This window comes from Phyllopteryx taeniolatus, chromosome 9 (assembly GCF_024500385.1).
Source record: "Phyllopteryx taeniolatus isolate TA_2022b chromosome 9, UOR_Ptae_1.2, whole genome shotgun sequence".
Taxonomy (NCBI): Eukaryota; Metazoa; Chordata; class Actinopteri; order Syngnathiformes; family Syngnathidae; genus Phyllopteryx; species Phyllopteryx taeniolatus.
In genome coordinates this window covers 30,072,037-30,092,061 of record NC_084510.1, presented here as the reverse complement: position 1 = coordinate 30,092,061, position 20,025 = coordinate 30,072,037, and the positions used below count along the sequence as shown (strand labels likewise).

The following is a 20,025-nucleotide window of genomic DNA, read 5'->3' as shown; positions in this document are numbered from 1 at the left end:
TTGTTTATCTTACTTGGCCACAGCGCAACTGCCAATAAATTGTCACATTTAATAAAATGTATATTAATATGCAACTGTTTTGAATTAAACTTATGTTACAAGAAAACCGACAATGTACTGCATTGGCAGTTGAACAGTGAACCATTTTGAAATACTGTATTAAAAAATTAATACAAATATTGTTTCAAACCGCCTGTTTGGTATTTTATTTGAGTACTATCCCAATATGTAAATGTGTCGTGGGATTTGATGAGGTCAGCAGCCAGTCGAAGTTGATGTCATTGGGTCTGTGAACGCACCACCGCTAGTCGACTCTCTGGTTCCACTATGGCGGCCGCTGTGACTCGCGGAGGAGGACAACTTCTACATTCCGACCAGGAAACTGCACCGAGGCGACGGCAATAAGTTGGAGACGCGAGGCAGCCGGAGCGAGGGAAGCGGCGGGGATTTTCCGTGGATCCGAGCAGGGGGTGCTGAAGAAGAAACTCCCTCCCCGGTTGTTATTTTTCCGCCGACTGTCACTTAGCCGGTTAGCCGCTAAAGCTAAGGCAGCTCAGCGAGTCGCTAGTGGCCCAACGTCGGGGTTTAGCGCCTTGCGAGGGCGACGAACATGGCATTTCGTTCCCACTCGGTAAGCGAGCTGGTCGGCAAGGGTGCGCTGAGAGCGTTCCGAGGCCCGCGTGATAAGTTAGGGAGCGCTCAGTAGCCTAGCCGCGTTAGCGCTTCACTTGTCCACTACTACTCGCGAGCTATCCAATTAGCATTCCCTCCTGTAGTTTGCACTGCTAATCCCGACCAGTGGGTGTTTTCTTTTTTTTGAATTGGTTCAACGGGGCTTACGGACCGAATTGGTTTAACGCCTCAACTTGGCAAACACTTTGATTCTGTAACTGTGCGTTCCAGCCCTTCTTACTGTTGGTGGCTTGTGTCTCCGAAGCAGTGCGAATTGCAAACCTTCCCCCTCTTACCTACATATAAATATACAAAAACAAACAAACGAGTGAATTGTGTGTGCAGTTAATGTTAGCCTAGAATAGCCGGTATTGACTTTTCCTTACACAGATTTATGGTCGCCACACGAAAGTCATCAAGATCCCATTTGAAGTCTCTCCTTGCTTCAGTACTGGAATAGTTTGATGGACGTGGGAGGCTGTTTGCCAGACTGTCCCTTCTATACCAAGTCATGTATGTCCTGGCACATGGCGCCCTTCTCATGGACGGGCATCGTTTTTCTACCTGAGCCGTGCACAGTGGACGATGTTTATTAGTTAGTGCCGCGCCCCCTCCCAAAAGAAGCAAGAGACTAACCGCAGGTCCTGTGCGCAAGCCCCAGATACTGTCGAGTGTTCGTTCGGGGGATTGGAACGAGACGCCCGCCACTCTGGATCAAGAAAACCTGTCCCTCGCATCCGGTTGGAGTAACACTCTTAAGCCAAAATCAATGCCTTCAGCGCTGGCTGTGTTCGCCTGCCGACCCAACTCGCACCCATTCCAGGAGAGGCATGTGTACCTGGACGAGCCCGTCAAGATCGGCCGGTCGGTGGCTCGCTGCCGGCCGGCCCCGAACAACGCCACCTTCGACTGCAAGGTGCTGTCCAGGAACCACGCCCTGGTCTGGTTCGACCACAAGACTGGCAAGGTAAGACGAGGCGATGGCTGAAACGTCACGGTTAAGTACATACACTGGTTTTAAGATCATGGTTTGGTACACATTCGGTCCCGTCAGGGAAGAAAATGTGAATCATAAAAGTGATTATTTTTTTGATGCAAACAGAAGCTGATATAATGACAGTTCAAACGAAACAAAAAGCTCCAAGATTCTCGTAATAAATGACACATTTCCAAATACACAAACATTGGGAGCGAGTTCTGCCACAAAAAGTGAAAAACCTTGAATAATTGATGTTTAGAATATGTCACAAACTATGATTTCAAAGCAGTTAAAATATCATATCAAACTCATTTAATATTCCTGATAAAAATGGTTAACAGCTAATTAGAATAAAAAAAAAAGTGGGCATGTACAAGACTCGCCGTAACTTCCACTAACAATCCAGGCTAAACCTAGCTCCTCCTCCTCCCAAGATACAAAGCTTGTTTCTCAGCCCAGCTGTATTTCGTAAACATACTCTTGACAACAATTACTGTACTACTTTTCCTATTTGATAGGGCTTTGCCACCATCTAGTGGCATGTTAGAGCATTTCTGAAAAAATAAAAATGTAAAATATGTGAATAGTGAATCATGATCAAGTGGTTCACTGTTAGAGGCATGCAATTGTATAAAAAGAAAATATTTGATAATACAGTGTACCCCTGGATACCTTTTTTTTTCCCAAAATATTTTGTTCTTTTCTTGGGGGAACCTACCCCCAAAACGCCTATTGGTGCTCTATCCCATCTTATTTAATGATTTTTTTTTCGGTTTAATAAAATAAATAAAAGAAACAAAAAAAAAAAAAACAACATTTTTTCAATGCAATTATAATGGGAATCAGTGATCTGCAGATTTTCGCTATTTGCATGCTGGCCCCGTCCCTTTTCCCCGCCAGTAGTTGGGGGTCTACTGCATATAACTTATAAATTCAATCATTTCTTTTTTATGAAAGTGTAACAGGAATACTCTGTTCCGACTTTCGGGACGCTCTTGTAACGGCATGCTGGTTCTTTGGTGGTGGTGGCATTCTAGAGCGGATGCGCGGAAGTATGAGGGCCGTGATGTTCCTTGTGCATCCCGAAGTGTTTGTTTTTTTGCCTTTATCACCACGACAGAATGAATTTGTGATCGATTTTGGACAATTGATTTGATCCACGCCAGATTACTGTATTCTCGGCTGACAACTCCACAAATGGTCCGCTCAGTCTGGAGTCATGTTTAAATAACCAGTAGGCCTGTCACTAACACACACACGCGCTTTTCATGAGACAGTTCCCCCTTTGGGCAGACTTCCCCCTGAGTGTGAACGTTTGATTAAACCCGAACAAATTAAGTTATTTTAAGGGCGCAGGTCCATCATGCTGTCCCGCGGCAGAGACAAGTCCAACGTTGTGCTCTGGAAGGTGATAAATAATCTCAAACCACCACAGGAAATGTCCTCCGCACTCAAGGGACAGTGTGTTAAATAAAGACACACATTCTGTTTTCCTCATTATTGTACAGCCGAAGGAAATAATGCCTGGAGCGACTCGGGATTTATGTACTCGTGTGCCAAAATATTTGCAACTCAAGTCATGCCCGCTTGACAAAGTACCTGTGAGTCATTAATCCTGTGGACAAACTGGGCCGCGTCGACCCATTTTAACTAAGTACACCTCATGCTGGCTGAATACATGTCATCGCTGTGGCCATGTTTTTCACCACTTGTAACAGCCAGAATTTTTCTGCCTCTTTTCGTGTCCTCGTTTCTTTACTGTTGCCGTTGCAGAGGCGATGCGGCGCCTGTGTGTAAGGGAATTCTGCAACGCCGCGACAGGAGTGTAAAGTGTAAACACCTGACATAACACACGTATCCCGCCCTGATAGGCCCGCCGCACACCACGTGACGTGGCCGAACGCGACCGAACTGTGCGCAGTGTGCGGGCTTCTGCAACTATTCTTCACGAGTCGCCCACGGTGACGTCGGTCGCTATTTTGCTGCTTTTGATGACCAAAAAAAAAGTAATTTATTTACAGATGTACAACTAAGAAACAGGCCTGGAGTGACGCAGCTCGAGTTGAAAGTCAATGACTTACTACATGACGTTCGCTATGCCATCTTTTGTCACGATCGTGACACACACTTTGTACTACCTAACCTTTGTACCACCATTTTGTACTTTTATACTTTGTTCATACCATAAATATACATTCTTGTGTCCGATTGTGATTGGCCTAAACTTGTGCGACTTCCGTCTTGGCATTTCTCTAGCTCGTCGTCGAGATGACAAGCCGACTTATCTTTATCTTCTACTCAAAAGCTGTGCCGATCTCAAATCCAAATCGCTGCGATGCCGCCGTGTACAGGAATCTGTTCACCATTGCAGTTGGAAAGTGTGTAACCATAAATGGATTATGATTCAGTTAGCGGTTTGATCCGTAACATGTCAGTGCGGCATCAATAGATTTGTCTTCTTTTTAGGAAATGAAGGATGCCCTTAAACCTAAACTTGTAACCATATGTATGTTGCAAGCTCTCACCATTGTAGCGAGGCTTAATCTCCATTAAGGAATGAAAGTGTTTTTTGTTTTGTTTTTGTTTCAAACGTCTTAAAATCCTCACATTGGAGGTCCGAAGCAGACGTGTGTAATGTGTGCGGGCCGTCGTGGAGGATCTGTCGTCACTCCTCCGCGGAACAGGTTCAACAGGCCCAGGGATTCATGGGATTGGACCAACTGTGAGACATGCGGACACTTGGAAAGGCTTCATTTGTTTCTGCTCGTGTGCTGCCACCAAATGCAACAACACAGCATTGAGGATAATATTCTCTCTTATTTTTGACCAGAATTTGTTTGGCTTACTGTTGCAAGAGAACAAAGACGAACTGGTTTTACCACTTGAACAAAAATCACAAAAACCACATCCGGCCCGCCACATCATTTTGTCTGGGCCGGGGAAGCAAATCACGTGCGTCAACTTTCATGATTTTTACTTAAATTTTGACATAAAAAATTTCACATCATAACTTGATTAATAAATTGAGATATTGCAAGCATGTTTTTTTTGTTACCAAAGCCCTTTTTGACTTCTGATTTCAAAACTTGGTATCCATCAATTTGTCTTGCATATGTAATAATGTGATCAGTCATATCGGCCCTCTGAGGGGAAACTTTACCGACAACGTGGCCCGTGACAAAAATGTGTTTGACGCCCTTGAGGTAGTGCCTTGTTTTCTCAATAACCGTAGCTTCCTCTTGCAGCAAGAACCTCGTTTTGTCACATGACTATGCACCTCACGCGAGTTCGATAACATCAGCCGCAGTTTCACTTTGTGTTCATCCGACGGCGACCGATATTACAAGGTAGGAAGGCGTGTTTGACGGCCAAACCTGACTTGCGAGTGTGTGACACTTGAGCCGTGTCATGTAAATCTAGCCTCAGGCATTCCTCGAGCATTACGGGTCAAACTTTTAATAACCACATTCTTGAGTAAGCAATACTTTTTAGCGCGTCTCGAATGAGCAATACTTTGTATTAATCGGCTGCCTTTTAGGGAAAGTTTTAAATGAGTGTGCTTGTGCTGTTAACAACATCAAGTGTTCCATTACGTCCAAATTCACCGCCTGCATCTTGGACTGCGGAAAGGAAGTGTCTCAGTATCAAAAATCCCAACAATGTTTTTTCATCTCTCCGACTTGTGTGACGGAAGCTCGACCTGACTGAGTGGAGCGCAGCTGGTGCCTCGCATATTTTTTAGATAATCAAGTGTCTTGTTATTTAAGCAGCATCCAGCTGCCACTTCCGGTTCAGCTCCGTAGAACTCCCAGGACCTCGGGCTGGGAAGAAAAAGAGGTGGCGAAGTCATCCCAGTGACACACACACGCATGTAGCCTGATGAGCCATATATGATTCTGGGAACTGTAACTTGGGGTCCCACAATTTGATTTATTATAAATTGTATCATTTTAAAATAAGCGTGCGCCAACCAACGCGCCACGCCAGTGAAATGAACGTAGTAAATCAATTACTCATCCCCTATCCCAATTAAAAGCTCTGATATGATTGTGACGTATTGAATTAATCTGACATCTCTGCATGCGGCCAGCATTTCAAGCTCTCTCTCTAACCTTCCTTTTCATATGTAGAACGATGTGCGCAAAATTCCTCTCATTTCCTCCTCTTGTTTTTAGTCGCTTTTTTGGGAGAGAAAAAAAAGTCAACAAATATTAGGGGCGGGATGGTACAGGTACTCACAGTACGACCTCTATTTTTTGGGTTGTTTTTTTTGTGCATAAAGAGAGCACATTTTTTTTCTCTCCAAATTCTATCTTTGTTTTGCTTGCCAGCATAAATTGCATTTTGTAGTGTTCTGCATAATGCAACTTATTTCAAGTTAACGGTTATTTAAACCATTCTTTTGAAGAGTAAACTGCACAATCTATTATTCATTGACTATTTGTATACACACGACTGAAGTGACAACGCAGTTGTATAAAATGCATGGAACAAATGAAAACATACAAAAAATGTACCTGTAGTAAAAAAAAAAAAACTACTTGTGACAGATGGATTAGGCGTGGGTCGCTTGGTCATGTCATGGTGTCCTAAGCAGTAAACAGGTCATCAATATTTAGCTTGAAACAAAAAACTAAAGATGGCATTTTGGGGTGCACATGGTAGTTATGTTTATCATTATTATGGAAGGGGCCCTGATCGGCTGTGATTTCGTTATTTTTTTTTACTTTAAAAAATGCGGGTACTTTTGCATATGAAAACTGCTTCATTTGCATAACTGCCCACAATGTAGTCAGCCAGCCACCAGGGGGCAAACATATTGTTAAGGCTTCATTAAGGGCCAGCCCTGCGCTCTGTTGCCAACTTCAAAATAAAAGCTTAAAATGGCATTAATGTCCAATGTAGTTCTATATAAAGCTTTTATTTTGTAGTTGGCCCTCTCCGCACGTTGGCGGCGTGTCGGCGTGTCACGGTAGGACACCATTATTATATTATAACTGTATTTGCTTCCATAAAGTTGCAATCCACGATGGCACTTTGATGGTATTTTTTATCTATCATTTACAACCCCAAAACCGAAAACCAACATTGAATGCCCGTGACCTTTATCCCTCAGGCATCAAACCAGATTTATCCTCCGGGAAGACAAAGTAATAACTATTGGGACGTGATGTCTTCAAGCAATATTTATCCATACGGACATAATACCCTGTATTTTTGTTTGTTAATGTAAAATGTCACATTGCTGACCGAGCATTGATCCTTTGCACCACATGAACCTTTTCACGCGCTTGTACTTTGGACGAGCAACTTTATCTTGCACTTGTCCTGTCACATACACACACACACACACACAGGTCACTTATGGCTGATTATGACAAACGGCAATACCACACCCCGCTGAACTGTCAACTGTCAATCAAATACCATCCAGCATCTTTCTTATGCTGACACATAATTATGTGGTGGAGCCGCCAAAATAGATCTGCTTAAAGCCTCTGGATCGGCGTGGGGGTTTTCCACATCGGAACAATGAGGCGCTCTAAAGCGGCCACACCAGCGCGAGTCCTCGGTCCACACGCTAAGTGACAAGCCAGACTTTTTTACACCCACCTCACTCTTCTGCCCTCTGTTGACAACCAGGCACTCTAAAGCGGCTACGCCAGCGAACTATTCGAAGGGCTAAATTTTCGGCGTGTTGCTATAGCTAGTTAACTAACTGTACGTCACAATTGCTCTGGATTACCGTTGATATGAACAAAGGCGCTCAATTTCCTATATAGCGGGGGAAGGGGGACTCATGCCAGACTCCAAAGTGGGTCACGAGGCACCCTTTTAGCCACGCCCCAAAAATCAGAAAAGCTGAAATGGTGAAAAACACTTTCATGCTTTATCTCCACAACTGAGTACTACACCGGTCTCAAGCAATTATCATCAAACATGCATTTCAATTGTTGTTCCATGGTCCAAACTGTTTGCCATTGTAAACATTTTCCTAAGCACAGGCAGTGTTTTAAGTGACGCTCTCCAACCTGTTGCATATTTCAGCTTTCTCTTTCGAATTGTTGTTACTTCCTGGTACATTCCCAGCACGTGGCGGAGAACCACTATTTTCACTTTGCCCAGTTTCCTCGCCACTTATGCAAGTTTACAGTTCATTCCTGCATATTTTTGTCATGTGAGAGAGGAATGCTGGGGAAACATAGAAGATAAGCACCATGTGAATGAATGAATGAATGAATGAACTGTTAGTGTTATCAGCTTGGCTGTTTGTAGGCACGTAAATACCAGGCCAGCGTGTGCTAACTTGTACTGAGAACATGGACAGTTTTTTGTTTTTTTTATCCAAAGGTTTTTCATGCCGTTTATACTTCAATGTTGATATATTGGAAAATGTTGATACATGAGGAATAAAATCACTGAAGCTGGATAAAGTGCCAAACTGTTGGGTCTATAATTTGTCATGGTTTTGGGATGCGGTGCTGTGGCTTTTCTTTTGTTCCAGGATATTTAGTTGTGTATTTAAATCACCAGCACACCCTCCAGTCGATGAGTCACGAAATTGCTTCAGGCTTCAGGTGCGGCCACACATACAACAGGCTGAAGATTTTCCACTCGCTCTTTTTCTGGCGTGTGAAAGTGGATGACACGATCTGATAGGACGTTGAAGAAGTCACAGGGCGATTCGTACTCAAGGAGCTTATATATATTAGTCGTTCCCTTATTTGGACTCTATCAAAAAGACAATGGCCCTTGGGAAAACTGATGATTTGTGGAACTTGGTCGTTATAGGCATTAACGGTGGAGGAAGGAAAATAGGGCATCTGTAATATCCCGGAGAAATGTCCCGCGAGTGGGTGTCGAAATCTGACAGCTTGTGGGTCGGGGTGGACAAGTGATGCATTCATGACAGCAGAAATCAGAAGTTGTCCACTTCATTTGCACGTGGACATACACAGTGGTACTGCAAAATGGTCTTCAATGTTACCAAAACGAGCTAGCGTCATTGAAGTTGCCAACTAGTCTTCAATAGAGGGCTGCAACGATTACTCGAATAACACGAATAATTCGATCGCAAAAAAAACTGAAGCCAAAACTCTGCCTCGAAGCTTCGCAGTTATCATTTTTCACCACGGACTCATTTTAGTGCAGACTCACTTAGAAATAAGTTGACGGGATGGCGCTGAGCTAGGAGGAAAAAGTGCACAAAAGAAAGAGAATACCCAAAGTTTGGCATAATTTCACACTTAAAAAAAAAAAAAAAAAAGTGCATTGTGTCTTGTGCAAAACAGAACTGGCTTGCACAGCAGCACGTCTGTTATTGCCGACATAGGTCCTACAAAAACGTTAGCTTCATTGAAGACTAAATTGTCCTTTGTGTTTCAAAAATATGTTCGGCCCGCTGCACACTGAGCAACGCGTCCAGAACTGACTCAACTGTCATGCATTAATGTGAGTTTCAGCAACTAGTTGTCATGAGTGGTCGACCATCGGCCACTGGTTTTTGAATCGGCGGTGAACGGCGGCGCAGACAATCAAAAAACATGAGCTTTGACCCCCAAACATAGCTATTTCCGGGTTCTAAGCGCGAGACCCTGGTGACCGTGGTGAGTCTCTGTCGCAGAAATGCAAAGGTGCAGTCAGTGAAGGGGCCAATCGATCATTGCCTAGAGCTTCTTCAAATCCTCATTCTCTTTTATTATTGCCTGTTTTCTTTCTTTGTGGCGAAACACTTCTTCCTTGATAATCGCACCGTGTTTTTGTGGTTCAATTAAAAAAAAAATAATAATAATAATCTGTGTACTGTATGTGGAGCCTCAAAACCCAATACAGGGTTGCAGTTTTTCCGTTGCAGCGCGTTGCGTAGGTGTGCGGCGGTCAATCCCTTGGTTTGCTGCGACAAGTCGCCAATTGTACATTTTTCCGGGATGGTCCACTTGTGTCGCTTGGCGTGCGGCGGCCCTTAGATTGGTTGAAGACTACAAATTGTCTTTGATGTTTACAAAAACATGTATGAGTTGGAATGGCGCCTGTGTTTTTATTTTGGGGGGAGGAGACTCAGAAAATGAAGCCCCCCTCCAGTCAAGTGGAGTCTGTGAAGCTAAGGTCAGCATTGTGCGCGTTTGAACCTCAGTGTGGAGTAGAAAATGGGCTATGTTTAAAAGATGAGCATTTTGCGGATGGATGACCGGCCGTCTGTTGCTCGACAGTGGCGGATGATGTGTGTGTATGAAGATGCGTGTTAAAGCGTAGCATTATGACGATTTACTTGATAGTTTTTATTTTTTTTTTTTTCTCTCTGCCGCATAATGTATGTGAGGCTTTGCTGGGCGGTAAGCTCTAAAGTTAGGTCCCTCCTTCCTTGTCTCCAGGTTACCATGGGGACAAGAGGTAAGTGTGTGCATATGTGTGTGTGTGTGTGTGTGTGTGTGTGTGCTGCGGGTGAGCACACTGCAGTCTGATGAATGGTGAGATCAGTGAAACTCTCTCTCCTCTCTCTGATGCGTCTCCGGTAGATCAACGCTGACTTGTTTTCAGTCACAATGAAGAGCTGACGGATGAAGCCCCCCCCAGAACCTCCGCCGCTATCAGGGGCTTACATCAGATTGTTCATTGTGTGTTTGTGTGTTTGTCCAGTTGCCCGTGCGCGCCGTCTTATGTGTTTACTTGCCTCTGTAAGTATGTGCTTGACATCCACGCACCGCCGCTGACTGTGTGAATGAATGAATGAATGCATGAAAGAATAAGTTGTTTTTGTCATGGGTGTTTTCGATGTTTTTGTTCACCTTGTGCCGTCGTTCCTGTTTGAGGAGAGGCGCGGCGGTGTCTATGTTGTTGTGTAACCCTGCATCGGTGCAATGGTTACAGCAGTGCTTATTGGAGGGTAAAAATGTTCACCATGGTGAGAATATGGAGGATTTCCACATGACGGGCATAACAGTACTTTGCTGTGTCAAGGAAAAACATTGCCAGTGTGTGAAGATACGAGCCACCATTCGTCTTTTTTTTTTTTTTTCTCGCTCTGACTCGCAAGCGCAGACTTGAGATAGGGGTGATACGATGTTGGCAGTGATTCAACTCACGACACAACAAGCACCAGTTTGGCAGAAACGATTCGTGAACAATTCAAGCTGTTTATTGTCACTCCCAGTTGAAGTTCACCGTCAAACTAAACATCTCGTTTTTGCTTCGGAACCCTCCTATCCGAGCGAGATGACCCGGAAGTACTTGGAGGATTGGTCGTTCGAATTCTAAAATGTTAAGGAAAGTTGCCTCAACGCAACCTTTAAACCTACTTTAGCAAAGTTTACAACCTTAATGAAAGGAAATTAGTTACATGACCTACAATCCTTTATGGCAGCAATGTTTTGAAAGCAACAGACCACGGACAAAGTTTACAGACCAAGACGCTTGAGAGTTTCACACTACAGACTTCCATCCATTCATTCTTCTTCCGTTCCGCTTATCCTCACTAGGGTCGTAGGCGTGCTGGAGCTGATCCCAGCTGACTCGGGGCGAGAGGCGGGGTACACCCTCAACTGGTTGGTGGTCAATCGCAGGGCACATATAGACAAACAAACATTCGCACACATGTTCACACCTACGGGCAATTTTCGAGTCTTCAATGAACCTATCGAAGACTCTAAAATCAATTTAAATGACCTGTTCATTAACTGTATATACTTGTGCACTTAATTGCTCCCAAAAATATATTTACAATCAATAATGTATCTTTGTTCCTCTATTTATGCCAGTGAGGCATAGTGACAGACAGAACAAATGAATGGTCTTCTATTAGATGGCAGGAAGTAAATACAGTAATTAATTTATCCACTTTTTGTGACATTTTTGTTTGGTGGTGTGCCGCGAGATTTTTCAATTGTAAAATATGTTCCTTGGCTCCATAAAGGTTGGACATCACGAACATTTCATGACAGAAATAATGGGTGTTAACTTACTGTAATTAAATTACTTCCCCCCCCCCCCCCCCCCCACACACACCGAAACATAAGCCCAATTGAGCATCTCTGGAGAGACCTGAAAATGGCTGCCCACCACCGTTCACCATCCAACCTGACAGAACTGGAGAGCATCTGCAAGGAGGAATGGCAGATGATCCCCAAATCCAGGTGTGAAAAACCTGCTGCATCATTCCCAAAAAGACTCATGGCTGTATTAGCTCAAAAGGGTGCTTCTACCAAATACTGAGCAAAGGGTCTCAAAAATATTTCAGTTTTTCTTTTTTTTTAATAAATCTGCAAAAATGTCAACAATTCCGTGCTGTGTATACATGAATGTGGAAAAAAATTAACTTAAATGATTTTAGCGAATGGCTGCAATATAACAAAGAGTGAAACATTTAAGGGGGTCTGAATACTTTCCGTACCCACTGTATATTCGTTGTTAGTTAGGACTCGCATATCATTGCCAGGTTAAATTCCTCTCTTCCCTCCACTGTGCAGGAAACAAGAATATGAGGACCACAGTTTTCCGTTGGCGTGATTAATTTTTTGGGGGAAAAAAATAGTTGCTAGAATGGTTGGAAAAGTCACTCAATACAGAGACGATATCTCGAAGTTGGCAACACTGCTCTTGTTGTTCTTGTTCGCTTGCATTGCCGACACACGTGCACAACTGCAGATCAAAATAAAAACAGTGCGTACTTCGTCTTATTTCGGCTTCATAAAGGTTGTGGGGGACAGGCAGAGACTGGACGGGCCCGATGTGGTCCACGGGCTGTACTTAGCCTAGAATCGCCGTAAGACTTGATGTTTATCCAGGAGGTCAAAAATTGTAAGACTCACATAACGATTCATACACACAAAAACAGCTATAAACACAAAATATAAAATACAGAAATGTGCGAGGGATAAAAGAGAGAAAAAGGACACGAAAAAACAAAAAGCAAACAAGCTCGAGAGACTTGCATAATCAATATTTGCCATTGCGCGATGATGCCGGTGAGGAAGAGTGGACTCCTAATTTATTTAAACAGCTTTTCTATTCAAGCTTCGAAAGCTTTTCATCTCTTCTTGACCCGATGACGTTTTCCAACAAAGGTTCAGAGATTTGACTTGTTTTTCGCAGAGGCCCCTTGAGTATTTAAAACAACCACATAGCTTTGCGTTCGGTCCGCTATCTAAATAGAATCTCTTGCGTTAACCGGTTAAGCAATGGATTGAACAGAAACGGTGTAGCAACACATGTAGACAGACAATAAACCTATACTCGGTCATATACTCTTGATCCACTGCATTGAATGTATAATATTAATGCCGTACTAATGAGCTGAGAGAGGGGTTATAGCAGTATGTCCCTCTTTCTGTCTTATACCGCCCCCAGGTGGCCAAGGATGGCACACCAGAAGGAGCAGCACATTAGCACAATGGCCCTTCTCTTATTAATTCTATTTCATTATCTTAGGAGTGTTTGTTTTTATAAAGGACAATATTACGGACAGTCACTGATGGTGTAGTGGTACACTACTCTGCCTTTCGCCCGAAGTCAGCTGGGATCGGCTCCAGCACCCCGCGACCCTACCCGGGATAAGCGGTGTTGACAATGGATGGATGGAATATTACGGACAATATTTTTCCTCATTCAAATACACACCAATTTGTTGTGTTTTGGGGAAAGGCTGTGTCAGAGTGACGGCATTTCAATGGGAAAAGATGATGTCAATCAATTGATGAAATGTGACACGTCATTATTTTTATTTTTTTTCTATTTTGGTTTCAAACGTGACAAGATGATTGACAGGACTCACAAGAAAGCCCGGCAAGACAACTAAGATTATTCTTAATTTTGCAGACTGCGTTGACGTAGCATCAGTGCTCTATAACCTATCTTTATTGAGCTAAGGCATTTAATTTACATCAGAAAATCTCATGCCACACCACTTAACAAAAATGTCACAGAAAGTACTGATACACTGTACGTTTTATCCTGAAATAATCTAATCGAATTTACTTACTCGCTGTAAAGTCTGGGCCTGTGTAGTTGAACAGAAAGCTGCCCGTCTAATCATGTCGTCGTCCCCCCCCCCCCCCCCCCCCCGTGTCAGTTCTACCTGCAGGACACTAAAAGCAGCAATGGCACCTTCATCAACAGCCAACGGTTGAGTCGGGGCTCGGAGGAGAGCCCGCCCTGCGAGGTCCTCTCGGGAGACACCATCCAGTTTGGCGTGGACGTGACGGAGAACACACGCAAAGGTACGCCAATATTAGGCCGGGAAAAAAAAAAAAAAAAAAAAAAAGCTCAGATTTGATTGACAGTGAGAAAGAAGGTCTGCTCTATTGAGGCAGAGCTAATAAGCCTGACCTCGCTAGCCTTTATGTGCTGATGCACACAGGCAGCATTTGAATCACCAGATTTGGGTTTGCATTTAAGGGCACCTTGGGGCTCACCTCAAAGCTCTCTCTCACACACACACACACGCACGCCACGAAAAACACACAAATAAACAAACATATGGACATTTGGGTCAGATTTTCAGCTCCACTACCAAACCTTTCAAATTAGACTTCCACTGAAAGTTCATCCTGTATTTTGACCTCATTCTACATGGAAGCTAGAATCTTCCAGAGTCAAACACAAAGTAAAGGTATGAAATGGGACATATTAGAGAAAATTGACTGTTGATACGTGTTTTTTTGGAATGTGGAATGAAGCAGAAGTACCCAAAGAAAACCCACGCAAACACGGGGAGAACATGCAAACTCCACACAGGTAGGCCGGAACCCGGAGTCAAACCCAGAAGTCCAGAAATGTCACAATCATACTGACCGCTTGATCACCATCCTGCCCTTGGCTTTTTAGTTGTCGTACAAGAATCGTGTATCAAACTGCACATCACATCAGCCTTCAGCACACCTGACCAGCACTTATTTCAGCCAGCATGAACCTTTCCAAGTACTCACTTCACAACAAGCAACAGTTTGGCAGATAGTGAACAATGTAGACAGAATTATAACGATACTCACAGGCATTTATTCTTTATCCACTGTGAAGAACGACTCTATATTACTGCGTCGTACTAAGGAGCTGAGGCCGTCTCCATGTACAGTTTATCTATAGGTCTGTATTCTACTGCCTCCAGGTGGCCAATGCGCACACACCAGAAGGAGCAGCACAATGTCCATTGAATTGAAGCAAAAATGTGTCAAAACATTTTTCAGATTCTGTTTCATTATTTTGTTTTTTGCCGGCCTGGAATGGCATAATAGCACTTCCATTCATTTCAGTGGAGAAAGATGATTTGGGGTACTACGTTTTATTTCACATAGAAAAATCTCAACACACCACCAAACAAAAGTTTTCTGTTGTATGAATGGTAACCGTTGGATACGTGGGTGAATTGTAGCCTCTGCTCTGATATTTTTATTGTTTTGCCTGTCACTATAGGTTGCTGCCATAGATAGATGAACAAATACACATTGTTTGTAGTAAATAATAATTTCCGGAGCAATTAAGTGAATTTGGTTGATTTCCTCCCAGCACACTTGATGTGCTCTCTAACGGAACACTGGAAATCACTGTGTGGTAAAAGGAGCAGCACTCAGGGAAAATGTCGACTGTTCTTTAGCGTAGCCAGTTGGCTGCCATACGGTTGTGATAAAAGGTATAGTGTTTTGTGTGTGTGTGTTGTGTTTTAAAATGTAAGTCGCTGTTGTGTGTCTCCAGTCACACATGGCTGCATCGTGTCAACAATCAAACTCTTCCTGCCTGATGGGATGGAGGGACGCCGACGAAGCGAGTAAGTACAACATGGACCCATTAAGCTCTCACGTGAATCGCTTGATTAGCTGTGTTCAAAGACCTCACTGAATCTAGCTAGTGCTTCGGTAAGAGTTGGGTGATCAGGCCTTAAAATCAAATCGCAGTTCCCCCCCCCCCCCCCATTAAAATCTGATTTTTGAATTTACAATATTTTTGATAATGACATTACTGAAAACAAGTTTTGCTAATTTCTTTCATTCTGGGATTTGCTTTTATTTATCCTGATTTCAAACAGTACCATAAGGATTCCCCCCACCTGCATCAACTTCCACAGAAATAGGAATGTTTTCTTTACAGATAATGTAAAAAAAAATATCTTTCCTCTTGGAATTGTTTTCCCTTTTGTTAAAACATCTACGTAAACGCAATTCTTAATAAATGATCATTTGAATTGTTCACAAATTTAGCATCAAATGAGCTGTCAACTTGCATGGCGCGACTTGTTGCAATTAAGTCCACAATTGCCTTCCATCGGAAAACGATGTGAAAATGATTGCACTCTTGTTGTCTGTTTCTTAGCTGGAATTCAAGTTTCTCATCGCTTTATTTATTTGATTTATTTATTTTAAATAGCCACTAGAGGGGTTGTGAAAGTTGGCAACATTGACTGTGCTTTTGTAAACTACTTCCTCTCTGTCTGCAGACATGATTTTTGTGGAAGCAGTGCACGTCAGCGGTGATGATTAAACTGATTTAAAAAAATTAATTAAAAAATCATGCTGAGAAATGAACTCAATCAGTAAAATCCTTTAATCGCCCAGCCGTAGCTTAGATAAATAATACGCTCATCGGTGTGAAAAGTCAACAAACGATCAAACAATAAAAGAGGTTTGTTTTTCTTATTAGCAGCAGTGCTTCTTGTAGTTGATTTCAGGGGTGTTTCTTTTTCACAACACCGACTCCTAAGCGGGTAGAGTCCGCTCGAGGCTCACCCCCCCCTCCTATATCACCTGATGAGTTATCGGTCGAGTCTTAGTCATGAGGTGCGCTTGTTTTCTCGCACTGCCCATCTTAGAGGGGTGGAGCTAACACAAGTTCAAGGAAGACAGTTATTTTGCAGCTGGCGGAGGTGCTTTGGAGGGTGTAAAGAGAGAAAGTTTGTTATGCGAGGAATCAGCTGCTCGGAAAAGACCAAATCAAGTAAGAATCTCAGCGAGTCGGCCAGGAACTGATAGAGAGCGTGAAGTTTGAACTCTGCCCCGCGTTGGTCGCGATCTGGCGAATGCAGCAGGAACACAACACAGGTAACCACCGTCCACAACTTGAGCTAGTACTTTGAGGACTTTTTTTTTTTTTTTCTTTAGCTTCTATTGCTTTTTAAACTGAACTCCATTTTAACGTTGGATGTGAACAAGAGAACGAATGGGCTGCCGTTTTCCTCACAGTTGTTTTTGGAGGTGTTAGCTGCAGCTTACACATTAACAGCAGACGCCCCTTGTGTTACGCAGTTACGCAGTCACCTTTACCCCCCCACACACAACTCTGCCTCCTTGTGAGCTTCACCCGCTGTGAGGCCACCATTGTATCACAGCAAGACCTCGCAATGTCATGGGTGTAATAATCGATTATGGGGTTAATTGATGGTTGAGATCAGGTCAATGGTGTGGAATGGATTACTGTCTTGAGAGAAAAGGCAGTGCGCTACTTGTGTGATAACAACAGGGAGCGCTGTTTATTATGTCTCAACTAGTTGGCTGTGGAAAGTGGGGTACAAATTCAAATGGCCATGTGTAGGCTTACCGCCAGTGCATTTTTAATGACCAATGCAGCACACCACACACACTACACTATGATCGTAATTGGAATGTGTTTTGGGTTATTAAACAACAAAAGGTGCATGTGAGGTGCCGGTATTATTGACCACATGGGATTGCTAACCTCACATTCCACGCTCGAATATCTGTGACTTTGAGTGTGTGTGTGTGTGTGTGTGGGTTTAAAAGGTGTAGCCTGGTCTGGTGAGTGATGTGGGAGTCAACGAATGAGATTGTAGAGTTGGCTGTTGTGAGCTCAGGTTAGCGGGTGGCTCGTTGCTGCCAGTCTGCGTGTTGAGTGACTGAACATCATCGGTGGCCGTAGCAGCTCGTGTATGAATGTGTTTATTATTTGTTTATCTCGTTACCATTTGTTAAATAAAGCGTTTGAAAGTGCACCCGCGGCTGTGTCTAGCCTTGGTCACCTGTGGGGGCATTACAATACGTTCTAACTTGCAGTGGTAGGCTATATATAATTATTGGCTAACATTGATACCTTGTGTTTGCGACTTACGTCTCGCCCAAAGATAGCTGGGATGGGCGACCCGCACGCCCGCGACCCGCGTGAGGATAAGCGGTACGGAAAATGGATGAATGGCCTTATTTGATTGTTTCCACCCTTACCCTTTTCGCAATCACTAGTACCCCTTTGCCCCCTGACGGTGGTTTGGGTTTGGGTTTATGTCCAACTTTTGAGCCTTATTTCTCCCTGAAATAAATTGTGCGACCTTAGAGGTTCCACCACTCATACATTTTACTCATGTACTTCTACTAACACTCAATAACACCGATAGAACAAGCGTGTTTGTCAGTCATATTGACAGCAATATTATTATTTCAGTGTCCGTTCTGTTTTCACGGTGACCAAGTGTGCTCCTCTGTATTTGCAGTGTCATCCAGGCTCCGCTGCCGCTGCCTGTAGACAAGGTAACGACGCAATGTGCTTGTTGTCCTGTTGTACACTTGACTATGGTTTCCCTCGCTCACCCTTGTGCGTGTGTGTGCGCGCTTCACTGATGCACAGACACACACACACACACACACAAACACACGCAGCGATCGGAGTGGTCAGCTGATGAGAGGAATGTGTGAATTGCTGCCAGTTTCTGCCGGCACATATTTCCACGGTGTATTAAGTGAAAAGTGTGCGGACCACGTCCTCTTAGCTGGTGTGTTAAAGTTCAGAGTTCCGAGTTTTAGTCCAGCCTGGGGTGTTCTGTTCTGTGTCTCCCAACCATCAGAACAACAGGGGCCCAGTGTAACCTGTCTGCGGAATGTAGCGTGTACATGTGTGACTACATTTGAACCGCTTCAACACATAATGAAGTGACGTTAGGCTCTCAGTAGAATTACACACCCAGGCCTAATTACTGAATCCCAACACTCACACAGCAAATTTTAGTCAGGTGATCAAAATCATGGATACAGTTTTTTGTTTGAATTTCAAAACAAATGTTTAGGGGTGCAACTGATGATTGTTTTAATGACCGATTAATCTAGATTATTATTATTATTTTTTATTAATTGAATTGGATAAAAAGAAACAACAATTGTTCTAAATTTGCATCCCTTCATTGATCAAGAATACATTGTTTGAAATTGACAATGCTGAAAATGAACAAACAATAAATGATTATAATTCAGTCACCGGTTTGGTCTGTAACATCAGAAAATCTGCAAAAATGTTGCTTCTTGTTTTCCAAAGTAAAAGCAGAAGTTTGCGAATGTCCTATTTTGATTAAATGCAAAGATATCAGTCTGCTTTCATGGAGGACTATAGAAATATGACAATATTTACTGGAGAAAGGCTGAAATCAGGATTTGAACAATTTTACGTGACTGTCTCCAAATGATTAATCGATTTATCCAAATAGTTGTTGATGTATTTGATAATTCAATAGTTGCCGATTAGTGGATTCATTGTTGCACCTGTAACTCAAATTTGTATGAATTTGTGAGACAAAAATCTTCAAGATTTTGGTGTGACTTCAAATTGTATGAGTTTTGAGGCATTCTACCTTGGAGGTAACTTTCAGCTGTTTTTAATTGATACAACATGTTTGGTAATGTGTTCATTTTCGTGTCATTGTGTAACCTAACTGTATGTTTGTCTGTGTTTTCTAGGTTGCAGCCAACACCCCCAGTATGTATTCTCAGGAACTGTTCCAGCTCTCCCAGTATCTGCAGGTAACACAGCATCACCTGCTGGTCATTCCTTGCCCTTACACCCAAAATCAAACGAGTCACTTCATCTCTTAGATCTTTTAAACACAAAAACAACCCCAAAAAATTCAGGTGGTAACAATCTGCACAAATAAGCAACTGAAGCCAATCATCATTCGTCATTCAACATTTTCAGTTTGATACTTTAAGGAGGCAACGGCAGTTGTTACAAGCTTTCGGTGAGTTGACACGGTGCTGTTCTGGTTCTGTCTCTGCTCCAGGAGGCCTTACACAGAGAGCAGATGCTGGAGCAGAAGCTCGCCACGCTGCAACGTCTGCTCACCTCCACTCAGGAGGCCTCAGAGAGCAGCTGGCAGGTAGGAAACATCTTTTTGGATGAATGGATGATAGATGGACTGATCCAACCATTATTCCTTTATCAGGCTCTGATTGACGAAGACCGTCTGCTGTCCAGACTGGAGGTGATGGGCAGTCAGCTGCAGGCCTACTCCAAGGTGAACCACACTTGCTCACTCTCTCACACTAACTCTGTCTCGTGAACGTAACAAAGACTGTCACTCACCCACGATCTCACACTATCTGGAGTGTCCACATTGTCACCTCATGTGGACATTATTATTATTATTATTATGAACCAAAGTGTATTTTTTGCCTCCA

At 43.2% G+C, this 20,025-nt stretch overlaps 1 protein-coding gene across 8 annotated transcripts in view; it reads left to right on the top strand.

The window, feature by feature from the left end:
* The first annotated feature begins 287 nt into the window (after positions 1-287).
* slmapa (sarcolemma associated protein a) overlaps positions 288-20,025 on the top strand; it is a 36,721-nt gene continuing 16,983 nt past the window's right edge. For 4 of the 8 annotated variants that reach the window (XM_061784946.1, XM_061784945.1, XM_061784942.1 and 1 more), the window contains exons 1-7: positions 289-1,639; positions 13,716-13,863; positions 15,335-15,407; positions 18,075-18,111; positions 19,309-19,371; positions 19,629-19,724; positions 19,791-19,862. In XM_061784946.1, the coding sequence (XP_061640930.1) occupies positions 1,442-1,639; positions 13,716-13,863; positions 15,335-15,407; positions 18,075-18,111; positions 19,309-19,371; positions 19,629-19,724; positions 19,791-19,862 (687 nt within the window). In that variant the 5' untranslated portion in view covers positions 289-1,441. Of the gene's footprint in view, positions 1,640-10,132; positions 10,327-10,373; positions 11,194-13,715; positions 13,864-15,334; positions 15,408-16,429; positions 16,675-18,074; positions 18,112-19,308; positions 19,372-19,628; positions 19,725-19,790; positions 19,863-20,025 lie in introns of those variants that run through there. The other 4 variants (XM_061784940.1, XM_061784943.1, XM_061784947.1 and 1 more) reach the window with 4 other exon arrangements.